At 43.5% G+C, this 16,321-nt stretch overlaps 1 protein-coding gene across 17 annotated transcripts in view; it reads right to left on the bottom strand.

The window, feature by feature from the left end:
• ADGRL3 (adhesion G protein-coupled receptor L3) overlaps positions 1-16,321 on the bottom strand; it is a gene marked incomplete at both ends in the record, with an annotated part of 305,662 nt that overhangs the window by 90,517 nt on the left and 198,824 nt on the right. For 9 of the 17 annotated variants that reach the window (XM_082281584.1, XM_082281583.1, XM_082281582.1 and 6 more), the window contains 2 exons: positions 1,638-1,741; positions 3,450-3,755. In XM_082281584.1, the coding sequence (XP_082137710.1) occupies positions 1,638-1,741; positions 3,450-3,755 (410 nt within the window). The remainder of the gene's footprint in view (positions 1-1,637; positions 1,742-3,449; positions 3,756-16,321) is intronic. The other 8 variants (XM_082281579.1, XM_082281571.1, XM_082281570.1 and 5 more) reach the window with 1 other exon arrangement.

The raw sequence follows: 16,321 nt of genomic DNA, 5'->3' as shown, positions 1-16,321 counted from the left end.
ACAGTTCTCATTGAGGTTGGGTCACATATCCCAAGATCCCAACGAATTCCATCTCAGGCAAACAGGTTAGATCCAGGGTCATCTCACAGATTCCCCAAGTCTTTCTACTGACTGGTAGAAGGTATTCAAAGCTGAACATAACTAAATTCCTTCAGAAAAAAAATAAATCCAGTCCCAATTGTAACCTGCTGGGCATTTCTGAAAACCTGCCTGTTCAATTTTAGCCTGCTTTGAAAGCGCGTAACAAATTAAATGGGGCTCATTTGTTACGCAAATGATAGCTGGGGTTTCAAATAAAATAAGCCTAACCTTGATGGAGATTTCATCAGTGCAGGCTATTATTTCCCTCTGCTAATGGCTAACGGCCTAGTCATCTTCACCGAGCAGCAAGAGGTCTCCCAGCTGCCTGGGTGAATTATGGCTGGAGTAAGTAATATTAACCCCTCCAGGGTAAGTACATAGGTCATAAAACAAGAGCTGCACACAGCTGCTAATGCCAGCAAAGGCAGCCTGTATTCATCAGCTCGCTGGGTGTACGGCAGGAGAGGGACAGAAGGACCACAGGCTCTGTAGTGGCTGTGCCATATCACAGCAGCCCCTCATTAATTGACATTTTCCTTTGTGGAGGGATGGGTATAAGCACAGATGAAGCAAGATAGGGATGATCAGTGCTAGCTGTTCACAGATTATTAGGTCTTAGTTGAGATGGGGGGCAGAGAGGAGAATGCCCAAGAGTCTTGACTGTGGGGTGACCCCATCCCACTGACCAGAGAGCAGTGGCTCTGTGGGATTGCCGCGTCACTCTTGTGCAGCAGCACAGCTCATTTGCAACGCCAGGACTCACTGGCTCTGGCTAAAGGAGTGAATAAAACCCCACAAATTGCTGTAATAAAGATTCAGCCCACAGACTCCATGGCGTAAACACACATCTGGTCTCTGTTTGTAATGAAATCAGCTGAAAGCACCATTGTGCATTAATAACAAAAATGCTCAACATATTGCTACCAAATAAGCTCTGCTTGTCTTGAACTTCTATTGTCACAAGTTAATGCACTTTTAACACTGATAAATGATGAAGTGTTAGAAAACATTCATCAAGGGACTTAAGAGTCAAAAGATAAGCATTACTGCAGCATTGTTTTCTATTCCATCAGTTCTTTTATAATTTGGGCAGAAGTTAAAAACAGAAAGTCAGGGGCATGAATCAAACATTTCCCATTGAGCCTGCCTTTCTTTGGTAAAGATTTCTTAACTATGGGGTTTATCGTGTGCTTGCGTGACACGAAAAAATCCTTGAGGACGCATGAAAGGGCGTTTCCTTTTTCAACAACTCAGTACTTTCCATATGTCCACCCACCTCCTCCTCCCTCTTCTTCCTTTCCTTGCCATGAACAAGAAATGTCATTCACTCTTAGTTCAGTTCCACTCTCCAGTCCCTCTCACTTGCCTTCCCTAACACTCTTTGCCTTAATTTCCATAAAACACTTGCTTTCTCCTTGCAATTCCTGGTCACTATGCACGGCTCATGCTTTATGTGCAACTGCTGATCCTTTGAAGTTCCATGTGTGAGAAAACCAGGGAGCTGAGCAAGGTCACTGTGTAGACTCAGAGCAGCCAACACATGGGAAGGGTTTTACCTTTTGAGTGATGTGGTTGATCCAGGGTGAAGAGCAGTTGCTCAGATCAGGTCCTTGGGGTTCCCAGATACCGTCAGGCGCAAGACACCGGAAAGTTGCAACACCTGTAATAGGAAAGTCGCTGTGTTCAGTGTTACTGGTGGCACTTGGCCCTCAGCGCCTCGTGTCGAAGGCTTCTGGGAGCTTATTAGCGCTCAGGTCTTGAGTAGGACACTTCTGAGTCATCTCAGTGTCCTAGTCTCCCATCATCTTGGTCCTTTAAGGCCCTAAGACATAAAAGACCCACGATGTTGTGCAGAAATATTATTTCCAATTTGGCGAACAACAATTACAGACAGAGGCCTTGCAGGAAAGCTGCCAGGTACTAAGAAATCGGAAGTAGATCTCAAACACCAAGCCAGCACCCTGGATGCTCTGGCTCACCACTGGTGATCTGGGATCAGACCCTGTGCCTCATCTTCCTTGCTGCTTTATGAAGATTTTATGGTTCTGAATCATCATTACAACATTTGGGTGGAAACACACAAAAGTTTGAATGCTACAAACGCCAAGATATAATGCTGGAGTTTACTGTCAGCCCCCAGCTGTCAAGAGGAACTTTAGAGGAGAGTTTTGTTTGGGAAGAGCTGCCCAATCCCTTCTGGAAAAGACAGAAAAATGCCTGAGACCCTTTCAGACAAAGGGAAATGCATCACTGCTAATATATCACAGCTTTTAACAAGTTGCACGAATCACCGAAATTAGAGATGGGAAAGGCTTATGGCCATCCCCTATCCGTAAGTTGGGCTATTATTTTTTCCTTAGTTATTTTCATCCAGTCCTTAGCTCTTGTGCTTAGGAAAGGACTTCTTGCATCCCGCCTCCATTTTCCTTCTTCATCTTTTTTTTTTTTTTCCTTTTCACAGCTTTGCTTCCGAGTATCCTTTCCCATCTCTGGGAACCACATCATACTTTTTGCATTAATTTTACCAAGTAGGGCTGGGAAAGACAGCAAAAATGTTCTTTACCTTTCTCACCACTTACACCTTTCCATGACCCTCATACTTTAACACATGCTTTATCAGTCTGTCCTCACCAAATTCCAGAGTCAGTATTCGTATATACAGGTGTGAATGGCTCTCCAGGAGTGGAGAATTAACAGAGATCCTCTCCTCTACAAGTCAGATCCCTTCAGCTCTCATTTTCAGGCAATTTCCTCCACTTTAAAGATTTCTTCTTTGAAACTGAGTTTTTGGGGCTGGACACCAAGACTAGCATGAAAAATAACTATTTTTAGAAAACTGCATTTGTTAAAACACAGCAAAATGAACCATATGCCAAAACCCATTCGCAACTCGATTATGTTTCAAATTGAACAGAAAATTTCCAAAAGCAACATTTTTCAAGAAAACAATTGCGGGAAGAGCAGAAGAAAAGGAGCAAAATCCAATAAGCAATAGACCATTTTGAAAGATTTGGCTTTGTTTCCTCCCCCCACTTTCTCAGCTGATCGCACCGGACACTGGCTGCAGTTTGAAAAATCACTCACATGGGTTCAGGAGCCTCAAAGTACAAGTTTTGTTGATTTCCCCCCCTGTCCCCTCTCTTAGCAAAACAAGCAAAGCATTAGCCACCAACACATCAGTGAGCCCAGAGGCTACAAATACAGGCAGAACCAGGTGTACGCAACGCAGTGTACGCAACTTCTGGAGGCAGAGGCTCTTCCAAGTGCATCAAGCACAACCCCACAACGTTTTAAGTACTGGCTGCGCACTGACAAGGTACCATAGGAAGTGGAGACAGCCTGCTGTGTCTTCCCAACCCTTGACTCACCTATGGAGCCCAAGGGACACGGCTGCTTCGCCACCTGGCCCTGCCGAGTCCGAGACCACATAATGTCGCGGGCTTCCATGGGGTCACAGCTCTCCGCTCCGGCCGGCGGCAGCTGCGAGGAGGCGGGCGGCAGGTGTGTGGTCATGTCCTCGGGGACATCAGCCATGGGAGACGGGGTGCTGGTGCTCCTGTTCCTCCTGCCCGAGGCTGATGTGGTGGTGGTGCGGCCAGTGGTGCTGGTAGCCACCCGTGGCGTGGTGCTGGCAGTGGTGCTCCCCGGGCCCAGAGCCTCCGATGTCGATACTCCTGAAACAAAGGCAGAGCTGCTTAGAGAGAGGAAGGGAACAGGACTCATGCCTAGGTTCTGAGGATGTCCCCTCTGATGGCTCTGGTGGCCTGCAGGGTGTAACTGGAGCTACAACTAAGGCAAGGCTTTCTGCACAGCCGCCTTTCAGAGAGAAGCTGGAGCAAACAGTGAGAGAAGCACACAGGGGGGTAATGACCACTGGAGCACAACTGATTTTCCAAAAGCCCTAGCACTTGATGAAAATAAAGCAGCGCTTTATGCCCTCACCATTTTTCTTCTTGGCCTTTTTATGTAAAAATCTTATTTTCCATCTTTTAGGGAACACCTAGCACAGAAGTGCTTTTAATTGTTAAGTGTTGCTGAAGGCCCAGCTGGTTTGGACAGAAAAGCATTTTCTAGGATGTGATAAAAAACCCACAACAAAACCCAAAACCAAACCACAAATCCATTCCCAAATCAGAACTGCACAGAGGGGTGAACACGAGGCTGTACTGCAGAGCAAGCTGTCAATTTTCTCTGAGGTTCATGCCTTGCTGCTCCATCCCAAGAGCAATGCCTGGCCCCTTGATCTGCAGGCCATGTGACACAAGCAAAGGTGCACGTCAGCCCAGCCAAATTGAGACTTTAATGTTCAGTTGGGCTAATTCATTGAAAACCTTCAATGAGCAGTCAAGCAGGAAGAGGTGGGGAACTTGCTTTAAAAGTGGATTTATCCACTGTACATCCTGCAAGAGCCACACTGAGTATGTGTGGAATATTGAGGGATGCCCACCTTACAATTACCTTATTTAGCCTCCTACTTAGACCAAGGTGCTTGTGCACACTGAGCTTCACGTGGATTTGTCTATGGCTTGACCTGAAATATCAGGTGGGGAAACTGAAGCAGGCTGCCCCCAGCTGTTCCCCCCATCACCCCTGTCATGCCATGTCACACACAGCTCATAGAAAAGCCTTCTCCCATCTCCTTTACCTCTCTCAAAGACAAGCACCCTCCAGCTTCTCTCAGCGTAAGACTTTTACTCCAGTTAAATGCCAGATACTCACAACTGCCCCCTCAATCCCTGCCTGAGAAAACACTGGGGCTGACTGTGAAATGCAGGTAAGGAAGTAACATGAAAAGGCTTGTCTGATCCATTCTCACTTTAATTTCCATGCCGTAACACCTCAAGACCATCCCACCTCTTCCAGCACACAAAAAGCCTTTTATCACTGTTGCTCCATGTCCAGCAACAGGAATTGGAGTTTCTACACTAACTCACCTGAGCACTAGGACACTGATCTGAAACAAGTCTCCCAAGCTCAGTGATCAGATTTTCCAGCCTTCTCCTGCCACCTCCCTTCCACCATGAACCCTGAGTTTAAATGAACTCTAAAAATTACAATGCAAAAACATGCAGACCCTGACAGATTTCTTTGAGTTTCCACTCAAAGCTGCATTATGTCACCAAGTAATGATTTCCCCCTGACAGGGAACAACTAAAATTTGTAGAGAATTTCAGCAAATACTACATTTTTACCATAGCAGGGCTTCCCACAAGCATGTTTTATTTCGTCATAATATAGATTAGCCTGGTAGACAGCAACCTGCAAAAATTTTCCCCTTTACACTTGCAATAAGTTATTTTCCTTCTGCAAAATTACCTATGCCACGTGCAGAGGAACTAAGTAGATAAAGTGGATGCAGTTTCAAAGTCAAATCTAGCAAATCGTGTTTAAAATAATCCTTACAGTCATGTGTGAGCACATAGAAACATACACTGAGCACCCCGGAGCTCCCCTTGATCCACATGCAGGAGAGCTGCATTTTTAAGCCCAGTTTTCATTGAAAATCACTGAATATCCCACGGCATGCTGGTTTTGGAATAGCTCTGGCAAGTTTACTGTAGCAGTTAGGCACAAGGGATTTAATGGCATTTTCCTTTAGCCATAAAAAAATGAGCTGTTTTATCTTTCATAAAGCCCCTGGCACCAGTGTCAAAATCTCTTTGAAGGCTTGTTCTTCCAACTTTTTTCGTGTTCCACTGGGCTTTCTTGTTGCTTTTGAAAATAAACACATCCGCCATTTCCACAGCACAAGTTGTAAGACAACATGAAAGAGCTGCCTCCAAGTTGCCTAACGGAGTGAGACAGATGGGATACCACTGAACTGAGTTCAAAGGTTTGATTATTCAAAGAGTCAATTTGGTAACGAGCTCCAGCAATCATGATCACCATGCTAACACCACCCAGTTTTGCACCAGGAAATTTGCCAGTTTTGCTCAGACAACTGTGTGCTTCAAAAATCAAGTTGACTGGTAAGGAGGAAAAGAACAGGGGATCAGGATAATTTACATGTAAATGATTCCCAAATCCAAGCAAAACCATGAAGAGACTGCAACCTGTGCAAAAGCACCTAAATCCTACAGCACAGAACAGAGATCAAACCTCCAGATTAACTCAGGCTGCCAATAAACTGTGAATTTTTAACTTGGGGGAAAGAAGCATTGCAGCACTGCTTCAGAGGGATTCTTCATATAACATTTCACAGGACAGTTTTTGCTCCAAGACAAGCACCTTTAAAAATCACCAACACTACTACAACTAGAAATGTATAAACTTAATTATTTTATTTTTACTGTTTATTTTTACCATGCATTGCCAGATCAAGACCTTATGGTTTTGGGTAAGACTCAGTTTTTACTCCTTTCGAATCCAAGATTTGCAGACTTTGATTCCATGAAGCACAGCACTGGGATAAGAATTTTCAGTGCTCCCAAGAAAGCAATTTATGGCTGTGGAAACATTTCTTTCCCAGAAACACCCCAAAGTGACACTTCACTTTTTTCTTTCCTGCTCTATCTAGAGAGCTGGCAGTAATAGCAGACAACTAAGTTTTGCCGTCATTCAGATTAGAGCTGCAGTCATAAAAAAAACAAACCCCAAAACATTTCCAGCACCCACAAGGGAGCAATTGCAACTCCCAGAGGAGTCTCTCTCTGCTCAGGGCACATTTGACTAGCAAGAAAATAGAAATTTTTAAGGTTTTTCCCTTCTCTCTTTTATTTCCCAACCTTTAAATAGAGCTCAGGCTTGTGGAGGCGGATATTTGCTCGGTGGAAGGAAAATCACAGTAGGGATCTGCTCATAGGGGAAAAAATCTCACATAAACAATGGACTGTCTTTTCCCCCATTTCCGTCTGTTCCCCTTTCCTGAAGTAGTGACACGACAAGTGACCAGCACTTTGTATTTACCATGAGGAAAGTCTACCACGTGTCATCTAACCATGATATGGTTAAATGCTCGGCTCACCTCTTCCTGGCACTCTCAGACATGGGAGACTGCTTTCCCAATGACTCTGACTAGTGTTTTCCTATCACAGAACACAGTTTTGATTGCAAGAAAGGCTATTTGCTACCTTTTCTCTCATTTTTTTAATTTTGGCACCTAAGTCTCTGACTTTATGACCTGGTGTACTCAGTAATACTTTTTAAGAGATGTCACGCACTTTCTGTCCCATGAATGAAGATAACGGGGTGCCCCTCGAGCAGAAATTGCAGACAGGATTTCCTGGGTGAGGCTCACTGGCTTTGGCGAGGTAAAGGATGACAGGAGACATCCATCAAGCTCTCCCCCTGGGGTCACAATCCAAAGGCTCAGCCTGACAGCTGCGTGCTACAAGCCAGCACTTGCTCACGGAATTGGAAGGAGAGGCTGCGCTCCAAGTTCCACGCTCAAGGTCCAAGCAAACCATGATGACTTCACTCTCCGGCGAGTTCTGCATTCCTGAGCCTGACGCTCAAGGAGATGGGATGGGGCGATGGCAGCCAGGAGGCCCTGCCTGCTCCCCGTGCTGCACCTAATGCAGGGCTGGGCCAAGTGAGGTACAACTAATCCAGCAGCTCAACAGCAGCAATCCCAGCGTTCTCTTGAGCACGTCCAGACTCCATGCACAATTATTTACACATGTTGCTGCTGATGCATGAAGGCAAACGGAGCACTGCAGGAGTCGCGAAGGCTGCGGGAAGCACAAAACCTGGAGGTCCCTCCCTTCCCTCCCTCCCTGCAGTTTTGCCCTTTTCATATTTGGCAGCCACATCCTTTGCTTACAGCAACCCTTTTATCATCTCTTCTGCTGAAAGATGGTGCAAGTTGTATTTACATAGGAAAAGAGAAGGTTTAGGCATGCCTTGAAAGAAGCAGCACAAAACCCCACAAACCTAATACAATTGGAGGATTATATCAGAGCTGTTTTTCTCTTCCCTGTCACATAAATGCATCTCACGGGAATTAATTTTCTACAGGCATTTTCAAATGCATTTCAGAATATCTTCTGAAACTCCCTAGAAAAACAGCAATATTTGAAAGTAAATATATTCCTACTCTCTTTTGCCATTTTTTCTTGTTTTCGTGTGTTTTTTTCCAAGAACTCCATGTGAGGTGACAGGAAAGGATGACCTACACAGACAGCATCAACTCATTAACACACTGGCGGACTGCAAAGTTATACTGAGACTATGCCACAAAAGACATCACCCTGCAAAACCTTCTCATGGTAAATGTCTGCTGGAAGACCAAAAGCCACAAGCTGGTGCCACTCAAGAGCTGCGGGCCAGAGAATTGACAGGTGAGCTTAGCCCCTAAATTGTGTACAGCTCCTTCCACGAGCAACTATGATTTATTTTTACTGCAGGCAAAGGCCAAGTCGGCCTCACATCAAACATCCAAACAGTTCTCCCCTCTGCTCACACATGCCATTATTTTGGGAAGCTGAGCCAGAATCCTGTGTGTGAATATAAGTTCACACGCTGCTTTTGGGGCAGTTGGGATTGTGGAGTTTTATTTACTGACACTGACAAAAGGCTCCCAAAACCCATTGATGGAAAGATTACATATGCAGTGGCCCCACAGTGTTCAGCGTGGCATCCTGCCTTCAAGAACACAACTGCACACAGCCCTGCATCCTGAAAAAGTGACATGAAGTATGATACACAGCTCTCCCTTTTCCTCTGTCTTAACTAGCACAAGGTAATGAGGAAAAGCAGGGGAGGAAGATGGTGCATCTGAGAGAAGAAAGATCCATTCCCTTGTGGACAGCTGACAAATGGAAAAACACTTTCTGGATTTTCTTTTTTCCTACCTCTTCTAGCAGGGGATCAGTTTTTCTGCCCAAGGCTACTCTGCCCACATGTGAGCACTCTGCTGGGCTTGGGCAGATGCTGCAATGGATATGGGCCATATGTTGAGTTCCTGTACTAAGAGGAAACCTACAGCTGTGGTCCAAGACATGGTGCAGACTCAGGTGTTTTCAAGGCACTTCAAGCTGGAATCACTTAACACACTGGAACTTTCCTCTGAGTCTCAGCCTTGAACATTAAACAACAAAGAAGGAGAGCCAAAAGTGGGTAAAATCATCACAACAGGCTCAAGTTAACTCAAACTGCCCCAGCTCGTCCTTTTTCACTGCACCACCACCCAGCAAGACAGTTAATGCATTCAAAGCAGCCACCAAATGCACCGATTTTCAACAGGCAAAAAATATGCTTACCAGAGCCCTTCTGACTCAAAACTCCACATTTCTGACAATGATCAACAGTTCATTACACATACTGGATTGCTAGAGAAAGGCTGTTCTGTCAAAAACATTCTAGCTGTTATTGCAAATTTCTAGGTTTTGCCTGAAAAAATAAGAACCCAAACAGCAGCCTGACTGCATTTTCGTGAAATATCAACTTTTATGCTTCTGTAGGACTTTTGTGGGGGTGTGCATGTGTCAGCACTTAATACTTTTTCTGTCTCCAAACAGCTCTTAATGTCAGGTCCCCAATTTAGTTGTCATTTGAATAAAAGAAGATACTTCTTTATTTTCTTCTTTTTTTTTCTCTCTGACCCATTCTTCTCCAAGAAATTACTGGATCCTGCTTAAAATATGTAACTTCAGAGACATCAGACAAAATTTTACAGCACATATCTAGCAATACCAGGAGATGAATGGGTACAGCACAGGAACATCACCTGTTGTCTTCACCATGGCCCTCTTCTCTCAGAAGACAGTTCCTAAAGTCTTATCTCTGGTTTCCAACCCAGGACCTCTGCCACCTTTGTGAACCTCTTGTACCCTTTGGCAACCATTCACTGAGGGCATTAATGCCCTATTGCTTGTTCCAGACTTTGTAACTGATTCTGAATGCAGAAATTTAACTGGACCATCATGCACAAGACACAAAAAAACTTGAGCATTTCTTTCAACATCATGCTGTAATGCTTTTAGAAATGCAGATGAACTATGCCCATAGGAAAAGATTACAGAAGAGATGATCTAATAGACAGTAGATCAGGATTTATTATAAACGGACAAATCTAATAGTTTTTAGAGTTCAGTTCAAGGGCTATTTTTAGGCAATCTAGCTTCAATTCGCTCTAGTTCTCAAAAATACTGTCAGATGTGGTTGCAGTTACTTTGAATTTCTGGATTTGAGCATATAAAATCAGATTTTTTTTTTCAATCCACATGTGGTTTCACACAGGGGAAAAAAGAAGCATACAATCTTTTTTTAAGGACATACCAGCTGCATATTATTACTGAATGTATGGAGTGAACTTCTAACCTCCTAAACAATCACCTTGGCATGATTCACATCCATCAGAGCCAGTGGTGCAGATCTTAGGCACTGTCTTCCAACCTGAATCCTTCAAACTCTATTAAAGAGAAGCCTGGAAGGAATTCCCCACTATCCCATTGTTAGAGAAATCACTTTTGATTTCAGTAACAGGTGCTGTCAGTTTTTCATTCAGACCACATTAGCGTGCAGACACGTGAGCACTACATACTTACAGCTTTAAGAGATTTACTAGAGGCTGGGGTTGCCAGGATTTTTGTGGGTTTGGGGTTTCTTTAGCTTCTAATTAATTAAACCAGGTATGCTCTATCCATGCAAGCTGAAACATACCTTTTAGTTTCTAGGCAGAACAAGAACATGAGTAGCTGATAGGAGGGAAACTCAATTTTTTCCATCTGTATGGCAACGGATGTCGCTTCATCTAATGTGTGTTTCCCACTTTTTGCCTGCACTTCTGCTTCTTTAATGGAACAACTTGCATGCACTGTGCAGAGGCAGTGCCAGATGGAGCCAGTCTCTCTCCAGCAGTTCTCCACCTCTGCATTTGCAAAGAATGGAATCGAGTGCAGGAATCATAAAGTGACTGTTCACGCCCCAGCATTTTCTCATCTACCCAATCAATGTGATGAGTCCTTTGCAGAGCCACAGGCAGTCAGCTTATACCACTAAAACATTTCTTCAGTTGCAAGATACAAACACAACTTTAATAAGAGAAAACCATCATCTTCAAATAGTCTCTGTTCAACTGTGTGTGTAATATCTCCAATCTAGATGTTAGTCAGCAAGAAGGCCAATTGCATTCAGATAAATGCCCCGGACTTTCTTAAACGTATCATAATCTGCTTGTGAAATGGCTGGTTAGTTGCTTTCCAATTTGTGAAATGGTTCAAATGCTGTAAATAAAAAAGAAATTGGACAGCTTTCAAAAAGGACAGATTAGACTTTTCAATACTCAGTATTCCGTGCTTCCAAGCTGCACTCCTGTGATCTCCGTATTAATATTTAAAACCTCGTTGTGTTTTGCTGTTATCTTGAGGAAGAGGGCACAGTACAATCGAGCCCAAGGAGACAATCCACTGGAACTGCAAGAAATCAGCCCTCTGGCCCCACAGCACACGTGTGTGCAAGAAGTGTCGGGGAGAGGTGGATGAAAAGTTGCCTGGCCCCACTTCCTCCTGTCCGGTTTGGCAGATTAAAATCACAAAGGCTACTTTTTGCATTTACAATTCACCTCCCTTTCTACCATTGTCCCTTGATCCCAGCTGCTCTGAGGCTCAGGATTTGATGTGCCTCCTGCATTCATGTACTGGGCTTCCAAATCAGCCCTGATGCCCAGTGTTTGAAGTGTAAACACACTCTGTGGGTGGGCTGGTCAGCTGAAATCAAAGAGAGGAAAAGGAATAAACCATAAAATATCAAAGATGGAGTTATGACTGCTTACACCCTTCTTCCTCTAACCCATGTTAGGATTGACTTCATCAGCATGCAGGTTATACTGCATTCCCAGGCATGAACTGCAGACCTGACAGCAGGCCCTGCTGCCTGTAACAGTACAGTAACATCCATACTCTAGAGCAACGGGAATTAAAAACCTGCCAGCAAAACCTCACCTTTTGTCTTTTACCAAACCCATCTATTTTCTCCTCTTGCTACTCAGTAGCTATTTCAAACCTGTTTCGAAATCCCAAATCCTTCTCCAAAGCCACCAAAGGTGCTTCCTCTCTATAGGGCATTTGCTCCACTCAGTCTCTGACTGCACTGGCTTCTATTTCACTTATTTGGTCCATTTACTCTTGTCCCTATGAGGAAACCATCCTGGACTGTGGAGAGAACTGACCACTGAAACCACCAGAAATACAAAATGCTGAGAAAGGCTGCCTTTTCTAATCCTTTGAGCATATCCTGGTGCACCTTGGTATGCATGTGCTGTCAAGACTCCTCCTGAAAATCAGAGGGCAGGCACGACCCTCAGCCTCTTGGCCATATCTTGGTTTGGGGCTCAAGTTGGTTCAATCCCCTCCCCAAACTTGCCAGTGGTTTGCTTTCTGCCCCTGGAGACACAGATGGAAAGGAGGGAGAGAAGAAACAAGCCTATGCTAAAAAAAAAAAATCTTTTACATAAACCAATCCTAGGAAGCTGACAAAACTCCCCTGTAAAAATATCAGTATTAAGCTACTTTTAGAAATAAAGCAATTTCCTGGAAAAAACATAAAATGCTGCTCAGCTCCCTTTCTAAACTCTTTATTACTTATGTAGAAATGTCAATATATTGTAAAGCTCAATTCTAATAGCTGTATTCATGTCGGCTCAGGGATCTGCCTAAACAATGCTTAACTACAGCACTGGCATCTAAATTTGTTTTATAGATATCTGACTTCTGCAGAGGGCTCCAACAATGAGAACACCATTAATATTATGAAAAACACATTTACTTCAGCAAAGCAGATTTATAACAAATAAACAAACTGTACAATATACAGGATGTTTTAAAGTGAAATGAACTGGGTAGCACTTTTAAGGATCTCCAATTTTCATAACAGACTTCAGTACTGGACACAGGCTGCTTGGTGCACTATCAAGTCCATGCTGATATCCCAGAAAGCCTGGCATGCAAGCAGCTCTCACCCATGTCCCAGAGGCTAATTTTTTCATTTGAGGGAGACTGCTGAGGTGCTGGTAGCAATAGTGAATATTCATTCATATGCTTAGCATCTCAAAGATCTCAACTCTGAAGGCTCTAGGGCTGGAGGCATTACCACGGCCAGTCATCTCACTTGAAAAGCCACTGCAGGAACAGCATCCAAAACATTGGAAAAGGAGGTTTTACCTAATATTTTTGTCTCTGGACCATTAGGGGCTACCAGCTCTCAAGCAGTCAGCTTTGGCCAAGATGTAGTTTCCGACTCTTACCCGAGGGGTTGACGACAAGATGACAATACATAATCCCAGGTTGGAGAAACTTTCAGCACTGATTTGTAGCTTTACATGTCAGCCTTCAGATTATTCTTGTTAATGGATAGTTCAAACCAGCACGTTGCAAGGTGATTGTGTTTTTTCATGTGAAGCCAAAGAATATACCCATTGACCTTTTAGGACTTAGAATTGGGCCCACATAAGAGAGAGACATAAAAAAAAACTTACAAGGAAATGAATGGGAGTGCTGAAAAGCAATTATTTTAGGTCAAAGCTGTACGCCTGCTTCTCCAGGTTTGGCATGTGGTTTTACACGCAGTCAGGTGCTAAAGCTTACATGCCCAGGGGAATTACTGGTCCAAACCAGAGGCACCAAATGCACAGAAGAATGTCCATGTGCTGCTGTGCCAGACTACGGATTTTTCCATAATGTACTCTTGACCTGGAAGCCTAAACTGCACCTGATCCACTTGGGCTACCAACAAAAGCATTGCAGATCCTCATGAGCAACAGCAGAATCTCAGGAAGTTAAGAACTGGTAAAAAAAAAAAAAAATCAAATAGGATGACATAGAAATGAAAAAAGCAAATTGTATCCTTTAGAGATTTTTAAGATGTGTAATCTCCTTGCCTTTTTATAAAACATACATCCATAAAATTAAGTACCTGATGTCACTGCAAAGCATAAATTTGATACTTTGAATAAAAGAAGCATGTCTCACATAAGAAGAAGAAGAAGAAGAAAAAAAAGATAACACATTCAACATGTGAAAAAAGGGGAGAGAGAGGAGAGACAAGAGAAAATCTGACCTGGTTCAATGCACATGTCTCAAAAAACATAACTGCTAAATAGCTACATTTGTTTTACAGATAAACACAGGCACACAGACTTAACTACGTGAATGCATCTCCATGGGACTGCACGATTCAAAAGCATAGAAGAAAAACATGAGGGGGAAAAAAGTAGTCAAGCAGTATGGATGCAAATTCTGAGATACAGCAGAGATGCAGATATACTTACAGATGTTACTTTCAATCTAGGATAAAACTACTGCTACAATACATGGCTAAAGAGCTGCTATACGCTTCTAGCACACAGCCTAAACCTCATTTTACAGCTCTCACAGGTAACATAAAATAAATGCACCAGTCTACAGTGATTATTAGTTTTCCCTCTCTTTGGTATCAAATATGTTCAAATGTTTTTGTTTTGTAAATATTTTACAGCAGACCACTTATTACACGTGTTGAGACCTGTAATGTTATTAGCCCTGAGCCTTTCACATTCCATGCGTGCATCAAGAAGTTTCATCAATTTGCAGGGAAGAAGTATATTAGTTTTTCTAGTCATTGAAGTGTTTCACAGGTACTAAAAAACTCAAAAGCCCTAATATTTTACATTATCCAGCCAGAACTCTCATTTTATAATAATACTAACCAAAAATCCAGCTCACTTATGTCATCAAAAGCAACTCTTCTTCCATTATCTTAAATATAAATGAGAAGAAGCATGCAGCTGAAGCAGACAGAATAATTTATAATGAGAGGAGACCTGTAATGCCAGTAATACTAAAAAACCCAGAGCCTAACACTGAACTCATCTGGAATTGAAGGAAAAAAACCAGACTTTCTAGCATGGTGGTCAGGCTGAAGATGGGAAGGGAGGAAGAAGGTCACCTGTGACAGACATTCATGGTCAGCACTAAGCAAGCCAAGAAATGCTTAAACCTTCAAATAAATATTAGACACATTTTGTTGTTGTTTTTTTTTTTTTTTTTTCTTTTCTTTAGAGGCTAGAGCCTAGATGACCACAGACCAGAGACATGGCATTCACTGGCATGGCATTCAACCTGAGGTGGCTCAACAAAATACAAATTCCAAGTGTAGGCACAGCAGTGGCAAGCAGCTCATCCACTCTGTTCAGCTGCCACAGAGACTGTTCCAAGGCAGAGAGAAATGTGACTTTGCTTGAAGAAAAAGGGAGAGATTTGATTTAGGAATCGTCAGTCAGTTTATAGACAATAAAAGGTAGCATCAAAAGCCATTCAATTTGCCCAAGACCCAAGGTGCTCTTCGGAGGTGCAGGAGCCTACGGGTTGGTGCAATGCCATTGCCTTCACTGTATCAACATCTCCATGCCTGAGCCTCGGCTGAATCCTGTGCCATCCATCAGCAAGCACCTTCTGACTCTGTGCCCTGAAAAGCTCAGTGTCTGTTACTGCAAATCTCCGAGCTACAAAAGAAACTGCAAGCATCTCAACTGTTTGCTTGCCTGTCCTTGAGGAGTTTAGTTGGTGCTGGGGAAGGCTTATGCCTTTCCACGGATAACCAGAAAATCCGGAACTACCGCACAGATGCTAAGAATAGAGTAGTGGGGAGAGGCAGGGGAAAACTCCACCCCAAGCAGCCAACCCAATGTCCTTCTTTCCCTCTCCTCCTGCAGAGGACATCATTCATCACAGTCCACAACACACTCCTGGGAAGAGCTGAGACGTGCCAAGGATTACACTAAAACAAGAGGTGGACAGGGAAGGCTTTGATCCTCCCATGTTATATTACGAGAAAATTATTCGCTAATGCAAAGGAACAAACCCTTCTTTTGATCCAGGTTATTCCATGAGGAATCTCTTTCTGCAAAGTCTGAAGCTCAGACAAGGTATTGGGCTTGAGGGACCACTCTTCACATCTCCTGCGCCAAGCTCAGCATGTCCACGGTACATTTCTGAGCGCAACACACAACTCCCTAATCCTCTTGGCAGCAGTCACTCCTACAAGGTCAGTCCCCCTAGTCTACAAGATGCCTTTTCAAATTAAGCTGCTATTTTCCCTTATTAAACATCATATTTGAGCTAAAACAGCATCACTGATTCAGTTAAACCCTCACTGTCTGCACCTCTTGTTCGGAGCAGAGCGCACAGAAATCTCATAGAGACCGAGATGCCTGGTCAAACAGACTCCAGTGAGTTGTAACTAAGGGAGAAGCAACTTTATTTCAGCAGCATGAATCATTTCAGGTCCAGGGAAAGCAATGTGAATTGTGCTTCCTTGTCTTCAG

This window comes from Coloeus monedula, assembly GCF_965178545.1.
Source record: "Coloeus monedula genome assembly, chromosome: 5".
NCBI lineage: Eukaryota > Metazoa > Chordata > Aves > Passeriformes > Corvidae > Coloeus > Coloeus monedula.
This window is presented reverse-complemented; position numbering and strand designations above follow the sequence as displayed.